The sequence below is a fragment of the Pelophylax lessonae genome (assembly GCF_965119305.1).
Source record: "Pelophylax lessonae genome assembly, chromosome: 8".
In the NCBI taxonomy this organism is placed as follows: domain Eukaryota; kingdom Metazoa; phylum Chordata; class Amphibia; order Anura; family Ranidae; genus Pelophylax; species Pelophylax lessonae.
The window spans coordinates 191,639,834-191,655,496 of NC_138775.1; the positions used below are offsets into that span (position 1 = coordinate 191,639,834).

The 15,663-nt window shown below is 39.4% G+C and overlaps 1 protein-coding gene across 1 annotated transcript in view; it reads left to right on the forward strand.

Moving 5' to 3' along the window:
* ABCA4 (ATP binding cassette subfamily A member 4) overlaps window positions 1-15,663 on the forward strand; it is a 335,662-nt gene that overhangs the window by 213,880 nt on the left and 106,119 nt on the right. The window contains exons 23-28 of the mRNA XM_082265714.1: window positions 3,160-3,299; window positions 5,057-5,194; window positions 7,135-7,328; window positions 9,638-9,722; window positions 11,484-11,689; window positions 12,670-12,718. Of these exons, the coding sequence (XP_082121840.1) occupies window positions 3,160-3,299; window positions 5,057-5,194; window positions 7,135-7,328; window positions 9,638-9,722; window positions 11,484-11,689; window positions 12,670-12,718 (812 nt within the window). The remainder of the gene's footprint in view (window positions 1-3,159; window positions 3,300-5,056; window positions 5,195-7,134; window positions 7,329-9,637; window positions 9,723-11,483; window positions 11,690-12,669; window positions 12,719-15,663) is intronic.

Sequence of the window (15,663 nt, forward strand, 5' to 3'; positions counted from 1 at the left end):
GAGTCAAAACCTGACAAAGAATCGGCAGTACTGAACTCCATGGACTTGTAAGTTTCTTAAAAGTCAGCAGTTACAGTACTTGTAACTGCTGACTTAACTTTTAAAACCCAAGTTAAGTTCTTCTTTAATTCAGGACACCTGCTAATGTTTAATATATACTTTTCATTTACAATGGTGCAAATTTACATTTTTTTTCATATTTAACCGGTTGCCGACCGCCGCATGACTATATACTGCGGCGGTCAGCCCCGGCCAGGCAGAGTGACGTATGGATACGTCACTTGCCTGTCACTGACTTGCGAGCCAATTGCGGGCGGGCGCCCGCCGCGGCTCGTTCACAGACAAGTCAGTGCGTGTGACCGGCGGATTCGATGTCCGCCGGTCACACTACGATCGCTCCTGTGAAGGGAGATGTTAACAAGCCGCCCGTCATTCTCCCTGTGTAAAAATGAAGATCAGACGGTTCTGCTATGTAGAACCGTTGATCTTTGTTTTTACACCAATAGCAATGTCCCTGCACAGTTAGAAGCACGCCCCTAGGACACACTTAACCCCTCCCTGTCCAATAAAGTTAACCCCTTCCCTGCCAGTGTCATTTTTGCAGTAACAGTGCATATATATAGCACTGATTACTGCAGTAATGTCACTGGTACCCCCAAAAGTGTCAAAAATGTCAGTCAAGGGTCCGATCTGTCCGCCGCAATGTCGCAGTACCGCAAAAAAAATCGCAGATCGCCGCCATTACGCGTTAAAAAAAAAAAACACCAAAAATGACAAAAATCTTTCCCTTTGTTAGTAAACGCGATAACTTTTGCGCAAACCAATCAAAATACGCCTTTTGCGATTTTTTTTACCAAACATATGTAGCATAAAACAAATTGCCTGAAAATGTTAAAAAATTTAGATTTTTACATTTTTTGGGGGGAAATTTCATATAAAAAAAATTGAAAAATATTGTTATTTTTGCAAAATTGACGCTCTTTTTTTGTTTATAGCGCATGATCAAAAAATCGCACAGGTGATCAAATACCACCAAAAGAAAGCTCTGTTTGTGGGAAAAAAAGGACGTCAAATTCGTTTAGGTACAGCGTCGCACAACCACGCAATTGTCCGTTAAAGTCACGCAGTAAAAAATCGCAAAAAAAAACCCTGGTCTTTTAGCAGCCAAATCCTCCGGGGCTTCAGTGGTTAATATTGTTGGATTTAATCTATTTTAACGTCTCTCTATCCATTATTTTAACGTCTCTCTAACACTTCTCTGACCATCACAAATGTCCCCCAGAGTTTGTTGAACTAGGATTATGAGAACATTTAGTAAATGTTTAGCTCTGTTAATGCAATATACATAATAAAGGTGCCTCTGGCTTGTCACCAGATGACACAGTAGCTGACCTCCTACCTACACATTTGATTGGATTCATCCTGTTACTCATATTAAAGTGTGAACACAATGTGCAGCCTGCTGGAAATAGATTGTGAAAATGGGAGTGGGAGTACAACATATCATGCCGGAAATGTTTTTTTTTTTGCATATACTTAAAACAAGAACTCACCAATAAGAATAAAATTAAAATTAAAAACAGCTGAATTATGTTGTTTTTTGTCCAGCTGCCCCAAATCAATTGAAGTAAATATGACAAGATAGTCGTAATAACTGTAATGCTGTAATTTCTCTTAAAGTCACCTTGCCTATGTAAAAATGTCAAATATGTGTTAGTCCTTCCTAAAGCCAGAAGAAGACTGGCTCTGGGTCACAGAATGGGGAGTTTTCAGGGCACAGAACCAGGGAGGAATTGAGTACTGCAGTCAAAGAAACCAATACTGGGCTACTCATGTTTACATTTTTCTGAAAAAGTGAAGTTAGGCCCCTTTTACAGATGCAGACCGTTCATTTCAATAGTTCAGTCATGTTTTTTCAAAGAAAAACAATGACGTTTACATCACTTTGTCATCTGTTTTTCATCAGTTTTTAATCCATTTTTAACATCTTCCAGCTAGAGTCCTTAACCACTTTAGTCCCGCAGCCATTTTTTCATGCAAAAACAGACTGTTTGTCTGTTTATATCCCCTTTTTGTTGGATTCTGATTTTTTACCATAAGAAAAATAGGGCCTTGATCCATTCCAAAAAATGGAAAAGCGGATGTAAATGGATGATCATCCATTTACATGTTTTTCCATAGAGATGCATTGATGTCCGTTTTTCATCCGTCAATGGATGAATGAAAATAGGACAACTGGTCTGCATATATGAAAGGGGCCTTAAACTTTAAAGTCATTTTAGAATTTCACATTTTACAAGCTTGCTTTTCTCTGTTTTTGTAGATAGAGCCTTTGGTGTAGATATATATAAATTAGCCACTAGAGGCAGCTATAAGTGGCTCAGTGCTATCATGTCTGTCTTCTAACAACTGTTGAGATAACACACAGGGAGTGCATTGTTTTCAGTGTGTAAAGCGACTCATAGATTTGCTTTGTAAGCAGGAATAGTCGAGTACAGCCATGGTGTAATACTGCAAATCAGGACAAAAAAGGAATGCCCATGTATATTTTTTATGTATACAACTTTTATTTTTATTAAAAGCAAACTGCATTTTTAATCTGCATAAACTCTACATGCCTCATTCTAATCTTGTATTCCCATTGACCAACCCAGGAGAGCATCAAATGCAAATCCTCCACAATATGAGTTTTTTTGTTTTTCTTTGTGGACTTTGGAGTTTAGCTGTATTTAGTTCTCATATGTGCTAATGCCATTCCATATATTGGTTATGTCTCTTTTTATCAACAGAGTAGACTTTATCAGTTATGATCTGAGATTTACCTCAGAGAGTGATTATGCGAGAAAGAGGATAGATAAAATAATTTGCTTTATTCTGAAAATGTTATCTAGTCACAATTTTACTTACATTAGTAGAAGGCACTTGCCAGGTTCTGCTGCATTTTATTTATTTTATATTATACTTAAGGGAACTATAGTGCTGTAACATGTGAAGGTAAAGCCAGGAACTGGAGTGAACAAAGATAGACAATATAATCTATTGTGTGCTCTTAAGCAGAATTGTTCATTTTAGTTGACCATTATGCCACTTAGTATCTACATACTTAATATTTTATGTCCACTGATGTAAATGTTATATTTATTTTTTTATTCTTTCAAGTCTAACCGTAGAAGAGCATATCCTGTTTTATGCCCAGCTAAAAGGCAGATCTATGAGACAAGCTGAGAGGGAACTAGAAATGATGCTGGAAGATATGGGAATTCCTCAAAAAAGACACGAGGAAGCCCAAAACCTATCAGGTAATTATTTTGACCTTCCACTCTTCACATTGCTTCTAGTGAGTGAGTCAGTGGCGTACCAAAAAAGGTGCAGGGGGTGCAGTTAGCACCGGGTGCAGACTCGACGGGGGGGTGCCACCCGACAATTCTCTGAGTTGCGATGGCGCTGCACCTCTTTCTCTTCCAGCGCAGCACCATGCAATTTAAATTAAAGAATGTTATCCAGCACCCTCAGCTGAGTCTGCAGATGCTGCTATATGACAGAGGCAGGGCAGATCAGAGGGAGAGAGAGTTTCCTTCCCTCTCCCCTTATATGACAGAGCTGAGAGCGGGACTTCCACTTACTGTGAGCTCCCATCCCTCTGGTGAGTGAAGTAGAGATATGTAAAGAAGATCTGTACTTTTGGTTTATGCAGATGTCTGTACTGAGGGTCTATACTTGGTGGGGGTGGGGGGTGGAGGTGGTTTTACTGTGGATCTGTACTTGGGGGGTTATGGAGGGGTGTCTGTACTGAAGGTTTGAACTTGGGGGGGTTATGGGGGGTGTCCATAATGAGGATTTTCGACTTGGGGAGAGGTATAGAAGGTGTCTGTACTGGGGAAGAGTGCTGGGAGGGGGATTATTGAATGTTGGGGGGTTGGTCTATATTGAGGGGTTTTTGCTCAGGGCTATGGGGGTGTCTGTACTGAGGGTTTGAACTTGGGGGGTGTCTGTACTGAGGGCTTGAACTTGGGGGGTGTCTGTACTGAGGATTCTTTACTTGGGGGGAGGAATGGAGAGTTTCTCTACTGGGAAGGTGGGTTGGGCAGGGGATTTAAGAAATATTCGGGGGTCAGTCTGTAATAAGGATTTTGTACTGGGGGGGGAATAGTACTAAAACGTCTGTGTTGGATGTTGAGGTCTGTGCTGGGGGGTTTAGTCTGTACTGAGGAGTCTGTGTTGAGGGGGGTTGGTCTGTGCTAGGGGGATTGGTGTGTACTGAGGAATTTGTGTTCGGGGTCTTGACTGAAGGGTTCAACTGGAAGGGGTTATTTTCAATGCTATGGGAGATCTGTACATGGGTTGGTAGAGGCATGATTTGTACTGGGAAGAAGAGTTAGTTTTGGTTGCACTTTGTAAAATGGCCTGTGCGTTACGCACCCCTAACTCCTGTGCTATAGACATAGGGGAATTTATCTAAACTGGAGCAGACAAAATATGGAGCAGCTGCTGATCCATGTTCGAATCACTCTTCTTTGCATCCCCTCCTCCCCAACTGCTTAAACACCTTGAATCCTGCATGCAGTTGCCTGGCACATGCAGAGCAGCTCCATTCACTGAAAGCGACAGGGGGAACAATTCATGCCACAGTCATGAAGCAAAGCATGCAGCTATAAAGGGGGTAGCTGTTGAGGAAGGTAAAAGTGTGGTTCGCCTGCAGAGTTTTACCACCCCTTACCTCACATGTAAACAAGCCCTTACACTCTTCCTTGTTGTACAGGACTGTAGCATATATGTACTGAGAAGTGGGAGTAGGCTCAGGTTTTATTTAAAAATGCCTCTTTAATTAAATGATCGGCCCGGGTGCCAGATGTGCTAGGTACACCACTGCTTTTAGCCCAATGCTGGATGTAATGTTAGAATGTTTCTGTATTACCTTATCAATTCACAAAGCCATTGATGTTTCTGTATGGTAGCCTTTTTTCCTTTTTTTTTTTTTTTGGATTGCTGTTCTTTGTGTTTCCCATTTCATCCTTTACCATGTTTTAGCACTCACACTTTTTTTTTTTACTTGCAGGAGGAATGCAAAGAAAACTGTCTGTTGCAATGGCATTTGTTGGTGAATCTAAAGTTGTGGTATTGGATGAACCAACTTCAGGTGTAGATCCATATTCCAGAAGGTCTATTTGGGACCTGCTTTTGAAATATCGATCAGGTAGGCTCTAATTTATTACATACAGTATTTCAAACAGTTATTCTAAACACTAAAGTGCACTGTTAGTTAGCTTCTAATATTGTCCATAATTAATAGCAATTAGTTATTACACATAACGAAAAATAGGGGGTTGCATGTAGGTGTGATTAATTGTTAATAACTACAAAATGCTCCAAACTTGTGCAATCAATCACTGTTACATAGCATTGTATGTGCAGTGTTTGCCAGCGATTAATTGCAGTAGCACAAATTCTTTACCAAAAATTGCCCATGTGCAACCAGTCTTAAAAAGATTTTAAGAAAAGATTTTACTTTTCTATTAACCATAAAGAAAAAACAGCTCTAAATCATTTAAAATTTACACTGCCCTACACTTGTTACATTTTAAAAAGCAGCTTTTGCAGCAATACTTGCCTCTGCTTTGGTCTTTGGGCTCAAAGCTACTAGTCCCAGATGACCCACACCTCTCATAGGTTGAACATTGCCCAGCATTATCTAACCCAAGTTCCGTGAACCCAGGCTGTAGGTGATACACGTCCTGTGGGATTGCATTATTATGCAGCCTAGTCGCACAATATTACTAGACTGAGCAGCACTCACACCTCATTACACTTCAAATTTTTGTTAAATATATTGTTAAAAAAAATTATTCATTTTTATGTTTTTGTTTTTTTCATTTAACATGATTATAAGTGTAACTTGTGTAGTTCTGTTTGCATCCTGTGCGTGTTACAGCCATTTACAAACATTTTGCAGCTGTTTAAAACGGGCCAATGCATGGACTTGAATAGCTTTAGACAATTGAGTAATTGTTTTATAATAGGACTGTTTACACGAGGGCATTTATTGCATAGGTGTGTTTTGGAAACCTTTCACCTGGCATGGTAATCTATGGATGTATTCACAAAGGCTTGTAAATATGTAAAAGGTCATGAACACTCAATACAAGTTTTGAATGCCAAGAAACACCAGAATATGCTTCAGAATACTAGCTTGTAAAATGAAAATTCAATTCTATAAAATGCACCAAAAATGCTAGGAGATATTTAGCAAATGCTTTTATGTGCCCATAAAAAATATAGTAAATACCCAGGATTTTCAAGCATTTCTCAATGAGCCCTTAAAGAGCTCTACATGTAAATATGAGAAAATATGCTAATGTTGTCTTTATAATGCATCTATTTCATTTTCTGCAAAGTGATCATTCTAATATAAACTAAACAAGCAAAACTGCAGAAAAGTTTTATGGCTATTGTTTTATGTCTTAAATTGAGACTGCATTAAAAAAAAAAAAAAAAAAAATGGATGCAGCTACTTGTATTGTATGCTATCACTTTTAAATCGATATAATTGATGAACACATTTTTATTTTTAGTAGAGCAGTGTTTAAACCATACCATAACTATTTGTGTTGAGTAGTGTAAGTGGCAAGTGTTACATTTTAGGAAAACATATAAAAATGTAAAATTAAGTATATATAAACACAGCAAGGGACTATAATATCTAGAGCTATCAAAATAGTATGAAATATATTTTATGTTTTAAATTCTTTATTTTTAACCATATTGTAACAGGTGGTGGAGGTCCTTCCAATATACACAACCTGTACAACCTGTACAACTGATAAGACTAATGACGTTTGTTTTTCAGGATCTAGGATAATAAACCATAGTCCTTAATTCTATATTGTTTCTTGGCTGTTTATGATTGAGTTTTTTGTAAAAGTGCCTAATTTGTTGATGCAGCTTATGGGGGCCACTCACTCTCCTGTCATTTTTAACTCCACAAGGGGAGAGCAGGTAATGGGGGTGCATACAAGAGAAAAGCAAGGAGAGGAAAAAAATAAAAGGGGTGCAATTGTGGGTATGGGAGGAGTACTGTTTTTATTTTGACATTAAGGCTTGCCACTTTATGTGTATTTGACTTCTCTTTAAAACCAGGCAGAACCATTATTCTCTCTACTCATCACATGGATGAGGCAGATCTCCTAGGTGATAGGATTGCAATTATATCTCAAGGAAAGCTCTATTGCAGTGGATCACCATTGTTCTTAAAGAACTGCTTTGGAACGGGCTTCTACCTCACCCTGGTCCGAAGGATGAGAAATGTAAAAGAATCAAGAAAGAAAGACTCTGTAAGTCTGGGATCTCCATACATTTTTTGTTTTGAAATGTGGCCAAATGTGAACTGGGTAGAGTGGGTCAGCTTGTTGTAGCTCACAAAAATGTATAAGTGTCTATCCCAACCAAGAAGCCTCATACATTTTCAGCTGTACAGTAACCTGTTATTAATTATTGAAAATGAAGGTGTGATATTATCTGGAAAGACCCATAATGGTAGCCTCTTATTTTCTGACAATTGTGACTGCTCTATAAATTATATTTTTTAATAGAAAAAAAATAAGATTTTCTCCTTTTGGAATATATATATTGTGAGGCACTGGCTGCCAGGATTGTGGACACTGAGTATGTGTCAACTAGGTATTCTACATATGCATGGTGAGAGGCTCCAGAGTCTATGGCTGTTGGGGAGAAAATAAACATTTTGATTTATTAGAATCCCAATAAGTTATATTCTGGGGTCTGAAGACTTTGTAGAGCTTTGGATGGGATAACGCCATCATTCCTAGGTCCACATCTCGTCTGGAAGCCAGATCTTTTAAATTAGTCTTAGCTGTCCACAGTCTTTAAATGCTGTATTTGAGCTGACTAATGCTCAGTGCTCTCACGCTGTCCGCTGTGGGAACCTGTTGCTATGTGAAAAGGCAGAATGAAAAGGGTATTAGTGCTGCTTATATGTTTTGTGTAACCCAATAGGGGGGTACCCTGTTAGTCTGGAACTGACATGAGGTTAGCTAGTGGTAAAGATAAGCAAGTGATTGTTTGCTTTTTGTTATGTGTTTTTTTTTTTTGCTGCCTTGCTGAACAAAAATGCAGTAAGAAAATCTTCTTGAACTGTTAGTGTCTGATGTCTTTTTATAGATAAAATTCACAACCCATGCTTGCTTGAGGGTCAAAACCCAAACCCTTTGAAAGTATGCAGCCATAAGGCTAGACCTATGTAATCTTTGTGGGTTGACAGTTTTCAGCAAACTTAAGTTACAAAGAAAACTGGAATCCTGATCTGATGTTACAATTAAAACTAAATAGACAGTTTTCAAAAGTCACCCAGTCAGTTGCAGAGACAGCCTAATCCGGCGGTCTCCAACCTCCCCAGCACCAGGGACCAAAACCGGGAGGGGGGGGGTATGGTGGGAGGTTGGGTTGGGGGGGAGCTGGGTTGGTGTGTGCTGCTTATCACTTCTGGGGGGGGGGGGGCTGGCGTGGTGTGTGTGTGCTGCTTGTCACCTGCCTTGTGTGAGTGTCCCCTGTCACCTAGGGGGGATGTTGCCGCTACAGGCCAGCACAGCTTTCACTCCCCCTTTCCCTCCTTCTCCTTTGTAGGTAAGGTGACCACAGAGAGGGAGGGGAGTAGGTATGCTATGAGAAAGGGAGCTGGTGCCCTCTGGTGATGGGAAGGAGGCAGTGCAGGTTATGCTGGCTTGCTCGCCTGCTAAAGCACAACCCGACGCATGGCACAGCCTGGCCTGCAACAAGCTATGGACTGGCAGTGGTCCACGGCCCGGGGGTTTGGGGACCCCTGCCCTAATCTATTTCAGCTACATTTGAAATGTATTCTGTTATGCCAAGTATGTAAATAACAGAAAGCATTTCCATTCAAGCTTTTATTCGATCCACCTTATAACTATGGGTGTCATTTACCATCCTTCTGAAACATAAAGTTATAGTTTTACTGACAGATTTACGGGAGGCTTTGATGTTCGGCCACCTCATATACCTTAGAACAGGGATTCCCAAACTACGGCCCTGCAGCTGTTGCAGAACTACACATCCCATGAGGCATTGTAAAACTCTGACATTCACATACTTGACTAGGCATGATGGGAATTGTAGTTCCTGAACAACTGGAGGGCCGTAGTTTGGCAATCCCTGCCTTAGAATATTACCTGATAGGGCCCATTGTGTATATCCTGGACCCCCCAACTGTCAACTGTGAACGATGAACATTCATATCACACAGCTGCCACAACCCACTTATAGCAATTAATATATCTGAAAAAAACCTGCGTCAGGAGAAAGTCTTTAAAAAAATTCAACATGTGGGACTTACTGAGACAGCAGGTGCATTATGTGTGCAGTAATAAGTGGACAAGAATGAACAAAGTCATTATATTCACTTTTTTTTCTATTAGTACTGATTGTTTCTAGATATTTACCTTCAATTTGTGGTACATGGTAAATTTTACCCATACTGTAAAATGTCCTACAAATGCCCAAATGCTTAAAAATATAATTTGATGTATGTTATTGTTTAGTTATTTGTTTTCTTTGCTTGCAAATATCATGCAGGATTAGACTTCTTTATTTGTTACCATTATTATAGGCTTCGTGCCGCTCAGATTGTTCGTGCCCTTGTCCCAGCTGTGCACCCAAAGCCAAAGATAATCCACTGGAACAAGAGTTAGATGGTAAGATGCCCAAATGATCGAAATAGATCATGCCTTATCAATGTAAAATAGCTACTGGTTTTACAAACTAAACTAGTTGATATAAAAGATGACGGGTCAACAAATGACTTTTGGCAAATTATTTAGCTGACGATATTTAAAGCAAATGTAGTTCTTTGTATATTGTTTTAAATATTATACTCCGTACTAAAACATACCAATTGAAAAAATGTAGGTATTTACAATATTTACTATGAATATTTTATATTTACCATGTTTGCAGCCAGAAGGAGGTGCAGCTTCTTTACCACTTAATTTTGAGAAGTCAGTGTGATTTGATCCTATTCGATCTACTCACAATTCTGATCACTCACAGTGATCAGAGACAGGACACTCCTCCCACCCAAAGTTTTGCGTAGACAGAGACAGTCAAAAAGTGAGCAGGCAGTGCTGGGCTTTCTTACTTGAAAGCCTGATATACTCTGCAAACATAGTAGTGTGGTACAAAACACTCCCATTAAAAGACATAGTGGTGGGTTTTATATTATAACGTTTCCTTTTTTAAGAGAAAACAGCCATGTTATTTCTAAACCAAAGTACCTCTTTGATGTCAAACCTAGTTTTTGGATTTTGGCAATCAGACTCTTCCACTCCACTCACTGCATGCCTTGCAGATACACTTTGGTGATTTATCTATTGGAGATGCGGGAGGGCTACAGGAAAAATACTATATATGTGGTGGTCATGCCCACTGATCCACGACTTCTGGTCCCACATTTTTCAAGTCTTTGTGGTAATGGATACACATACGCCTTCCATATACAGTATACAATAAGTGTCTCCCACCATTCCTTCCTGACTCCTTATCTACAGCCAAGAAATTTGCTGCTTTACTTATTTCTCCTTGCTGTTAGGAATGTGATTCCAAGACATTGGAAATCAACATCCACTCCCACAATGGCAAAGTGATGCACTGAGCTGACATGCCTTCAGCACCTAGAAGAGCCGGTAGCCTGACACCATGACAGGAACCCTACATATTTGGCCACTTGAACTGTATGGATCATTTTGTCAGGATCCCCAGGATTCAGAACAATTATTCCTTGAATGCTCATTGCAAACCAACTTGTTGGGGCTCTTGTCTCCTCATCCTTACACCCAACGCACCCTTCCCCCTCCTTCACCCCTAAACACTTTTAAATCTCCTCTATCTCCTTCTCTGTATTTGTCTACTGTTTCCCCTGTATGTCTTCCCCTGTTCTTTTTTCATGCCAGGACCATGAAACCATCCTAATGCAAAAATGATTACAAACAACAATTACAACCACAAACATGACACGCCCTCCGTGGGGCCTCTAGTCTATGCTAATAAACCTCCTGTCACCCCTTACATGACTTATAGGTTGTACTGGTTACACCCAGTCAGATGTTTTTCTTTTGCACTTTATTCTCATTTTAACAAGGTTTTGATACACTGTGTGCTTTGCCACCTTTTTGTTGCCCTGTACCAACTTTTTCTGAGATGTTTTGCTAAAGTTAATTTAAAAATTAAACTTTTTTTTTCTTAAATAGTCCATTTTCTATGTTTAAACATTTATTATGTTATCTATTTTCTATTATGAATAAAATATGGGTTTATGAGATTTGCAAATTATTGCATTCTGTTTTCATGTTAAGTTTACTTAGCGTCCAAACTTTTTTGGAAATCGGGGTTGTAGGTTTAATGATCTTTTAACACTAAAATGTTTAATATATATGTGTATATTTAATGATTTTTAACAGGCGATGTAGCTGCATTGACTGAGCTTATCAATCACCATGTTCCTGAAGCCAAGCTTATAGAAAGTATTGGACAAGAACTGATTTTTCTGCTCCCCAGTAAAGATTTCAAGTACAGAGCCTATGCCAGTCTCTTCAGAGAGCTGGAGGAGACTATCGGAGATTTGGGGCTTAGCAGCTTTGGTATTTCTGATACTCCACTGGAAGAGGTAATGATAGCAAGCAAATTATGCCATATTATTTAATTTTAGATTTGAATCTTGAACATATACTCAATGTTTAAGTTGTAAAAGTTGTGTGGTAGGCAATTTAAGCAACATATAGAGTTTTCACGTCTAACTTAAGTTGGTAAGCATACTTATTCATTAAAGTACTGTTAAATTAAGAAAACTTAAGCCTGGTACACACTACAATTTTTTTTTTTTTTCGTTCAACCCAGTGAGCTGAACGAAAAAAAACTGAAAGACACTAGTTTCTATTGAACTGACCGATGCTGTCCGACATTTGGCCCGTGGGTGCTAGTCTTTAGCATATAATCTTGTATGCCCTCTTTCTTCTTTTTTTATAGGATCAGTAATTTTTCTTTACAGTCCCATCTTTGCAACTCAATATCAAGTTGAAAGAATATTGCATCAGACTTACAATTTTTGGGTGGCTACACTCACTTTGATCCCTATGTTGCGGCTACGTAGTCACCTTGATGGGAGCCCACTCTGTGCACAGACAGATGGGAAGCCACTGTGTATGCAGACAGATGGATGTGTAACTTCTGTGCACAGACATCTGCTTCATCTACCAGCTGCTGTCTGACCAAAAGAAAGTCTTTGAAACAACAACATACATGTGCAGTACAGTACACACTTGTAGTGGTTAATGGGACATGTAGTCAGAACATCATTATTATTATTATTACTATACAGGATTTATAAAGCGTTGACAGTTTACACAGCGCTTTACAACTTGAAGGTAGACAGTACAACTACAATACACTTTAATACAGTAGGAATCAGAGGGCACATCATGGATTCAGATGGTGCTTGTGTCTACAATGTCTATGCTGCCTGACCAGAAAAACATGCAATCACAAATAAATATTAAAACACATTAAATACAAGTTTACATTGTGCTTACTAATAGTATAGTATTGGAATACACAACGTTGAATACCTTTTCAATATTACTTCTACAGATCTTCTTGAAGGTTACAGCTGATTCAGTGACAGGAACTGAAACTCCAGGTATTGACACCTTCTCTACAGCTTGGCAAGTATTACATCATACTTTTGAGACTGTTGCTTCTAATATACACAGAAGATAATACAATTGAGGTAAAATGCCTCCCAGGATTTGTAAACTAATTTCATGCATGTACTAAGCTGTGCATGTTAACATTATAATGTACATAACATTATATTCCTTAGTATGTGTTATTTAACCTGTGGTATCAGAACAGGGATGCAGGGTCTGTAATGTTTTGAGGGAATGGCCATGATCAAGAGTAAAGCGCCTTTAATATGATTGGGCAGCAAAAATGGCAGATGGATGCAGAGTTTTGTGGAAGGAGTCTAGGAGCGCAATTAAGCGCTGCCTTTTAAAAAATTGACATGTAAAATGGTAGTGTGCCAATACCCATCAAAGTTTCCTCTTAGAAATACTTGAAGTTCCTTCTCAAGGTCTTAAAGTATTTGGTTTTAAATGAAAATCAAGACTTCTAAGACAACTTACTTTTACTTGAACATCAGAGTTAAGGATCTTTCTTGGTTTAGTAAGACTACTTGCAGCTTCATGTTCTCTCCTGCATGGAATTGGGTCATATTGGAGTCTGTCATTCAACAAACATATTCTGCAGATGAATCTTCTGGATCAATGAGTTTTAAATGACAGTGGTTGATTCTTAACCAGAGAATATTTGGTGAAAATCCCATTCACTGCTTTATAAATAGACCTCTTAGTGTCTTTGGATTGTAGTTGGTTAATATATACTGTTTTACAGCAAGTCAGTAGAAGGGAGCAGGATGCAGAAATCATATCTATACAAGTTTTACAGTCTGGGGCAGAGATTTTGGTGGGAAAGCTCTTTCCAGAGTTGACCCTTCAAATGAGCATAGCATTTTCACTTAAAGCCCATTTAACAATGGTTTTATAACCATTTACTTAAGGCAGTCTGCTCTAAACAATTCTATTGTTAACATTTGCTTGTTTTGACTTTCTTCTGGTTGAATGCACGAACAGAGGAATGGATGTTACAACAGCGGAAGTCCAGAACCAGTCTAGCAGTGGATCCAAAGTCAACAGTTGTCAATATTGAGAATAAAGGTGACTCAGGCAGAATAATGATGGGTAAAATAATAGGAATGTCTAGAGCCTCACTTTGCACATACAATAATCACTCAATGAAATAACTAACACTGCATGTTAAAAGTTTTTCTAATTAGAGACTTGATGTCTCCATTTTTAAAAGTTGAACACATGCTCAGACCCATGTAAGAACACATGCATTGTCAGGTAAATAATGTTTACAATGCTTTCCAATACTGTACACAGCAATACTCTCTACATATTTTCTCCTAGTTTGCTGTCTTATTTGTACTTTATAAAATGAGAAATAGGACTTGTTACATTTCTTTATTTGCTAATGCTAAAAAAGTTTTATCAGCCAGTATCAAAATGTAATATATGCTTTTATTGATCAGGGCATTAACACACACACGCACACACGCACATACTAGAGTCATAGGGACCTATGCCTGCTATGACTCTTTGACATTTTCATCAATTTCACCTTGCAACAGATCTTAGTGCCAGTTTTTACCCTTTCTTATGAGCTCCACATATTTAGCAGTGATAAGGCAGGTAACCAGCAAAAAGGTAGAAGTTCTTTAGTTCTAACTTCTAACCTAGACTGTTGGATAACTCTTTCCCAGGCTTAAATTACATAGGACAATTTTAAATCCAATGTGGCAGAAGAATTGAGATCTGCCCGTGTGCACTATATCACTATGGGGTTTATTTACTAAAGCTAGAGAGGGCAACATTAGGTACAATTCTGCAGGGAAACCAATCAGCTTCTAACCTCAGCTTGTTTAACCTGCTTAGCGGTATCCCCGAGCGTGACTCGGGGTGGATTTTCCATGCTATCATCGGTATCCCCGAGTCACGCTCGGGGTATATGAGCAGAGCCTGCAGCGCTGTCTCTTACCTTCTCCTGGCGATCCAGCGATGATCTCCCTTTGCTGTGATCGCCAGCCGAGATCCCCGCCGCTCCTCCGTCGGTCTGATGACTTCCTGGTTCCGTTCCCTGCAGCAGCAATGCTGCATTGGAGCGGAACTAGGGAGGGAAATTCAAACGTTGCACAAAACACAAACACATAACATTTATATTATATATATATATATATATATATATGTATGTATGTATGTATATATATATACACACACACATATATATATATATATATATATATATATATATATACACACACACACATATATATATATATATATATATATATATATATATATATATACACACACACACACACATGTATATATATATATATTTCTCTATCGCTCATTGACAGACGTAGTCTTCTTGATTCTCAAGAGCTGGGTTATGTTGTCTCCGCAGGAGTAGGACTAGGCAGAATGACAAAACGTTCTGGCTCCACCTTAGGGGCAGTCCCTGAGGGTATATCCTCCCTCTCTCTGCTACAGGGAATCAGTTTTTTTCTGTCTAGTCAGGAGTAAGGACCTAAGTTCCTTGCTGGGATCTTTTGGTCCTGGCAAGACTTTTTTCTTTAAGAAAAAGACATTTTTTAGGTAGTTTTCTCCAGTGTTTTTTTCCTGTGAGATCTTCAAGCAAAAATGCCGGACTGGGCGACACTTGTGGTCACCCCAGCCGGCCTACGAGCGCGCGCAGACCATGGGATTGCGCTTGGTCGGCCGCGACATATTCAAGTAAGTATGCGGGGCCGGGCGACGGGCTGGATGTTGAGATCCAGTGGTCACCCCGGTTTCTGCCTACGAGCGCGTGCAGACCAGTGCGCTGGGTCGGCCGCGACGGAGTCCCAGTAAAGGGACTGACTTTGCGAGTTAAAAGTCTCGCTTGGACGCCAGGTACCAGAGAGTCGAGGCGTCCACAAACCCCCACCCCGGTGGAGAGGGTATTGTGAAGAGAGGGTGC